Below are 7,171 nucleotides of genomic sequence, written 5' to 3'. Positions count from 1 at the left end.
AAGAGAGAAAGAAAAAGAAAGAGAGAAAGAGAAAAAGAGAGAGAAAGAGAAATAAAGAGTGAGAGAGAGAATGAAAAAGAAAGAAAGCAAATTAACAGAAGTCAGACATACCAAATGTGGGAAAAATAATGGAAATTGTAAGGGATTGAAACACAAATTAATTGTACTCTTTTAGCAAAGCAAAACTTTTATACTACAGCTATAGTTATCAGAGACATCAAGACCCAGTAACGACTATGACATTTTTAAAGGATGATTTTGTGAGGAAGGCGAAAAAAAATCTCCATAGAATTCTCTCAGCAAGCCGATATAATGTTCAGTTCAAAGACCTAAAGGGCTTTAAATATGTGCAGTGTAGCTCTTGTCTATATTTTAGTGTACCGTGACTAGGGAGTACACTGGGTATCCATAATATGTCACATTAAAACCACTTTTAATAAAAAAAAACAATATATATATATATACACACACATACATAAATACACACGCATATATACATATACACACAAACCCACATTTATTTTACCACATTGGATTGAGCATTTTTCTGTTGTTCCTTGATTTGTACAACTGCAAGACAGTAAACTTTACTTAAAGGTAATGGTTTCCACATTGCCATCTATTTATTCTTGAGAGGTAATTTTATTTAAGGTAAAATATAATCATTTAGTTTAACTAAATCACTACTAAAGCCATTTTTTTTAGATCTGCCGTTATGAAATATCAAATGGTATTTGTATATTCTAAGAATGCTCATGGGTCAGTACACGTATATTGGACTTATATATTATATTGTGCAGCAAGAGTGTCTATTGTAAATCTAATTTTTCAAATAATTCTGACCTTAGGTAGTTTTTTTTTATAGTTTGCTTTTAGATATTTAAAATATCAGAAATTTAGATATCGAATCACTGTGCTCAGGAGTGTTTTGTCCATCTGATGTAGATACAAAAACCTCACAACCACCAAACTACCAAACTAGAACTTAAACAACATCTCATAGAGGTACATCAACACAAAGCACTATCTCTGAAAGAACATTATTATGAAGGGAGCAATAAACCAGGTAAAATGCTAGCAAGAGCCCTTTGTGGGAAACAACGTTGATGGTAAATCCTAGAGTTTCTGAAACTTCATTCTGAAAGTTCCTTTATTTGTTTGAAGCACTCGCCGGACTGAGCTCCTCAGACAGCCCACGGCAGAATGCTATTTTGCTGAGAGGTGACTTCTCCACCTCTTAGCCAATAGGCGTGTGGGTTATCTGGCTTGGTGCCAGCTGGCGCTGGCGGGCATGGCTATTTGCTAAGAGGTGTAAACGTCATTTCACAGCAAAATAGTGTTCTGTCGTGGGCTGCCTGAGAAGCTCAGTGCACAAACGCTGCAGACAAATAAAGGAACTTTCAGCGTGAAGTATTTTATACTTCATGACTGAAAGTCCCCTTTATTTGTTCCAATGTTAAATCCTTTTGTTTTCACAAACATTCTATTAGTACCGCAGAGGGAACAATACTAAAAAGTAGCTACCAGATAGAATCCTTTTGAACGCATTACAGTGCTTTATATAACATCAACAGTGACAACACAGGTACACAACACCAGGACCCAGGTATTATGAAACTACACCTAATTAATAACTATATTCAAAACCTGGGACTACCCTATATATATAGGGAAACTAAAGACCACCTAGGCTCCACAATAACAATAGAGGAACTAGCTAGGCAATTAAGGACCTCCCTGATGGCAAAAGTCCAGGTCCAGATGGGTTTACTCCAAGATACTATAAGACATTTTGAGACTCACTCCTCCCCACAATGCTCAAATTATTTAATGACTTACGGAACCATGCACTTCTGTTGAGCTACATGTTAGAAGCACAAATAGTGGTGATCCCCAAAACCAGTAAACCAGTATCTAAACTGGAACATTTTCGACCCACATCCTGTATACAGAAATTAAGATTTTGGCAAAAGTGCTGGCAAACTGTATGATCAAAATTCTACCAGAACTAGTCTCCAAAAAAAAAAAAAAAAAAAAAAAAGTGTTTTGTCAATGTTTAACAGTATTTATTTTTTGAATAAGATAGTTATATAGTATAATCGGAAAACAAATCTTGATGGATGATGCTGAAGTACCCATGGTTGTCCACAAAGTATGTGCTGGATGGTAGCGATTAATGGCAACGGTAGCACCTACAGTATATTTTGCTATAGCCAATTACTTTGCCTGAAACATGCGCAGAAAAACAATTATAGGAGTGCAAATTTATTGTGGGATTGGAGAGTTACTCACATTGTCTGCGCCCCCCCCCCTTTTTTAATATTGGCCACATATATTTGTCTCTTTACTTGAAGTCCACATAAAACCATCAGAGTTCAAACTGAGCTCCTGTCCTGCCCTCTGAAGCAGAAGAGGCATTTGCAATGACATAAAATTAAATAAAGATAGGAAGTGACAGATGGCAGCATTTTGAAAGCACGCACAGCTGTATGTTACTATAAAACGGAAAAGTAGCGGGCTTGAATCGTTTATGTTTTGTTGCTTTTTTATTTGTGTTTTGTTTAAACAAATCATTTGGTTTGCTATGTAAGAAAACATAATAATGTGTGACACTTTCCATTTTTTTTTACAGCACAATTATAAAAGTTATGGATATTTTTTAATGTTCTATAAATGCCTCAATGAATTTTATATATTGGTGTCAAGCTCTGCTCGACTGTATACAATTCCATATAACATTTTTACTTTTATTTATTCTTTTTTATTTTTTCCTTCCTTCAAAGTGATGGCGATTTTACAGAATGTGCCATTCTGGTACAATTTCTAGCTCAGTCTCTGTGACATACTGTAATTAATCACACATGTCCTTCATGTGCAGGTTTTCAATTGTTTACAGAGTCAGATCTTCACAAAACTGAAAACAATCACGTTACACTTACCCTTTAATTTAAATTAGCCTCACTGTTATCTACTAATGGCTGTTTCACAGGTACATGGACATTATATTAATATGGAACGTTGTAAGCTGCTTTCACATTATAAACACCATCAATCTTTAGTTTTTCTTAACTCCATACAGACCCCGCACAGCAAACAGACCATTCAGTTAGGTCTGTACGGAGTCAAGCAGCAGCTCATTGTAAATGACTCCTTCTGGGAGGTTTATTTCTTATGTTGCACCTTGCCTATATAGCTTTTCCGTAACCAGGACTCTTACATTTTTAGTGTTGGTATCAACAGGAAACAGTTATTTCACATGAGAATGTTAAAGGAGCTATTTGTAAACAATTTAACAAACTCCAGCAGGAAAAATGTATCATTGCAAACACATTAAGGGCCAGATTACAAGTGGAGCAGGCTTTTGTGTGTGTCGGGTAATACTCGTATTAGAAGTTAAAAGTTTGCGCTTGTGCGCTAACCCGATGTGCGCAAAAAAGCTGAACTTCGAATATCGCAATTGCGTTACTATATTTCCCCATAGAAGTCAATGGAGCAAAAAAAGTGGGGAAATAACACCCTACTTGCGTGCAAACCGATTGCATTTTCTCAAGTGCGCTAACCCGACATGAAAATATGAATATTTCACATTCCAATGTTCTTCACATAGCAGAAAATTTTCTATTTATTCTTAAATACATATTTCTACATATACCGGATGGTATTTTGATACAATATATATCTATATATACATGATTATTTATAGGTATGAATATATACCGATATATACAGTAATATTTATTTAGAAATGCATAAAATAATTCTGCAGAATTTTGGAACGTGAAATATTTACAGTAAATACACAGTAGATCATATTATTAACTATAAATATTGCATAAATATGCTTTAACATGTTTTCATCTACTTAACTGCAAAGGGCTCCAATGCATATATATATATATATATATATATATATATATATATATATATATATATATATATATATATATATATATATATACACACACATGTGTGTACCTATGTATTTATATGTGTATATATGTCTGTAAATACATATATACACATGCATATAAATACATATGTCTGTATATATGTGACTTTGAATGTGGCATGGTGTTGGTGCCAGCCGAGCTGGTCTGAGTATTTAAAAAACTGCTGATCTACTGGGATTTTCACGCACAACCATCTCTAGGGTTTACAGAGAATGGTCCGAAATAGAGAAAATATCCAGTGAGCAGCAGTTGTGTGGACGAAAATGCCTTGTTGATGTCAGAGGAGAATGGGCAGACTGGTTCAAGATGATAGAAAGGCAACAGTAACTCAAATAACCACTAGTTACAGCCAAGGTATGCAGAATACCACCTCTAAACGCACAACACGTCAAACCTTGAAGCAGATGGGCTACAGCAGCAGAAGACTACACCGGGTGCCACTCCTGTCAGCTAAGAACAGGAAACTGGGCTACAATTCACACAGGCTCACCAAAATTGGACAATAGAAGATTGGAAAAACGTTGCCTGGTCTGATGAGTCAGATTTCAGCTGCGACATTCAGATGGTAGGGTCAGAATTTGGCGTAAACAACATAAAAGCATGGATCCATTCTGGCTTGTATCAATGGTTCAGGCTGGTGGTGTAATGGTGTGGGGGATATTTTCTTGGCACACATTGTGCCCCTTAGTACCAATTGAGCATTGTTTATACACCACAGCCTACCTGAGTATTGTTGCTGACCATGTCCATCCCTTTATGACTACAGTGTACCCATCTTTTGATGGCTACTTCCAGCAGGTTAATGCACCATGTCACAAAGTTCAAATCATCTCAAACTGGTTTCTTGAACATAACAATGAGCTCACTGTACTACAATGGCCTCCATAGTCACCAGAGCTCAATCCAATAGAGCACCTTTGGGATGTGGTGGAACTGGAGATTCACGTCATGGATGCCCAGCCGACAAATCTGCAGCAACTGCATGATGCTATCATGCCACTATGGAGCAAAATATCTGAGGAATGTTTCCAACACCTTGTTGAATCTATGCCATGAAGAATTAATGTAGTTCTGAAGGCAATCTGGGGTCCAACCCAGTACTAGCAAGGTGTACCTAATTAAGTGGCCGGTGAGTGTATATACACACACTGTATTTACACACTTACATATTTAGACATGTATATGGATGTATCTCTATGTTGCAGTCCTTTTTATTTTTCTAACAATCAAGACCTCATATCTTTGAGCCCTTATAACTTTTTTTGTGAAATTTTTTTTTGAATAATTTTGAAATAGTGTTGTTATAAGTGTAACTGTAAACAATTTTTAATGTGTTTTGGGACACTTTTTTGTTTCACAAAACTGTTAACAAGAGCTCTGAGGACGCGGTAATCATTCTACCGTAAATCGCGATTGTGCTCATGCGTTTACATTTACTTTTAGCTTGTAATACGAGCGCTAAACCGGAAGGTTGCAAACAATCGAGATAAACCAAATATTGCAAGCGCGTAACTGTTAGTATGCCATTCGTAATCTGACCCTAAAAGGGGAGAAAAAAAAGTCAGTGCATAGTCCCTTTAACAATATCTGATCTGTAGATCAATAGCCAGCCATATATAAACCACATGCATAAAATATAAATGTGGAAGTTAAAAATATTATAGACTGGATTAATCAAATAAACATTGACTAAGAATAATGAAATTGCACCTCGTCTGTATTGTAGATAATCTGCAATCCTGAGGATATCATCTGTACCAAATACAGGAGGAACAGCGAGACAGCATTGATCTGAAAGGAAGAGACGGAACACTGGTAATCTCTAGGTTGCTGAGCTCTCAAATACTTTTTGAACAATAAAAAGTATACAGATACATTTTGGACCACAGAGCTAAAAATGAATCTCATGCAATACAGTAAGGATTTTTTTTGCAATACAGTAAGGGATTAAAAAAAAAAAAAAAAAAAAAAAAAATAATTAAAATCAGCAAATAACAAATTTAACCATCAAATTAAATTGACATTAAACTCAACATGTAATTTCTCTACAAAATATTTAAATCATAAAAAAAACAACAAAAAAACAACATATTTCAGTAAACAAAACTAATTTATTTTGTCCTATTCTGCTGTAAAAACTGAAATGGAAAATTGATTAATTTGCGGCTTTTGAGGCTTTGCGGTGCAGGCTCACAAAACTCCTTCTATAACCTCTCCTCCCCGACTTCAGAACTGGCAAGATAAATCACCTGACACTTGTTTGGTGGGACTGACATGCCCTGCTCACACACAAATAAATGGTTGTGTGAGAGTAGGGGGCGATATTGCACAAGAGACCTCTTGGGCAATGTTAAAAGTCCATAATGATAATAAAAAAAAATAAAAAAATACATGCTCTAATTCATAAGAACACGTACTTTTTAGACTATCAACACTACACTACTGTGTGTAAACCCCACAAAGTGTCCGGTGCGGTATTTATTTCTACAGTGTGTTAAGCCCATTTGCAGGAATTGAGAACACAGAGAAGGGTCGATAGTCTTAAAATTACTTGCACTCATTTTTCACTATTACGGCCTTTTAAATTGCAAGTGGTGATTGCAGGCTGACAGGTTTTCTACTTGAGAACTTGTCCAACTGCAATCTGATACATTTTCCTTTAAATATTGTTTACATTTCCACGCTCCAGAAAGGCTTTAGTACCTGCATCATACTTTTACCTATGCCTGATTGGACCATTCAAAGCACATGCTCATTTACATTTGTCCTTAACTGGTCACAGCAAAAGATCAAGGAACCCACCAGGACTTTCAAGAGGTGCATGCATGCACTGTTTCTGAGAGGCAAAACCATGTAAAATGACAATGTATAAGCATTTATTTTGCACTGTAGTGCCACATTTCTGATTTATACTATGATTTTAATATCTCTTTAAATTCTTGTGTACAAAGCACTATTAATGACTCATCAAAATTTAAACTAAACAGTTTTAGAAGTGCCTAACATGCAGTAATTCACTCTGTCTTTAAACAATGCTGGATGATTTTTCTTGCAGACTGCAGATTTAGTGTCTTTTTCATATAATCAGATAAGATCTCTAGGTAATATTTCAAACCTGCTTGAAATATATCTATGTGACAAAGGTATCAGGGAGAAAATCACTAGAACAATTTAAATAACTGATATATAAATAAAGTTGTACATCAAAGGAAGTAAAAAGT

General features: G+C 35.5%; 1 protein-coding gene across 3 annotated transcripts in view; it reads right to left on the bottom strand.

Annotated features, from left to right (window-relative positions):
• The window catches only part of PHKB (phosphorylase kinase regulatory subunit beta), a 1,109,273-nt gene that overhangs the window by 758,565 nt on the left and 343,537 nt on the right, over positions 1 to 7,171 (bottom strand). For all 3 annotated transcript variants that reach the window (XM_053701982.1, XM_053701974.1, XM_053701966.1), the window contains one exon: positions 5,661 to 5,741. In XM_053701982.1, the coding sequence (XP_053557957.1) occupies positions 5,661 to 5,741 (81 nt within the window). The remainder of the gene's footprint in view (positions 1 to 5,660; positions 5,742 to 7,171) is intronic.

Source organism: Bombina bombina, chromosome 1 (genome assembly GCF_027579735.1).
Source record: "Bombina bombina isolate aBomBom1 chromosome 1, aBomBom1.pri, whole genome shotgun sequence".
Classification (NCBI taxonomy): domain Eukaryota; kingdom Metazoa; phylum Chordata; class Amphibia; order Anura; family Bombinatoridae; genus Bombina; species Bombina bombina.
This window is presented reverse-complemented; position numbering and strand designations above follow the sequence as displayed.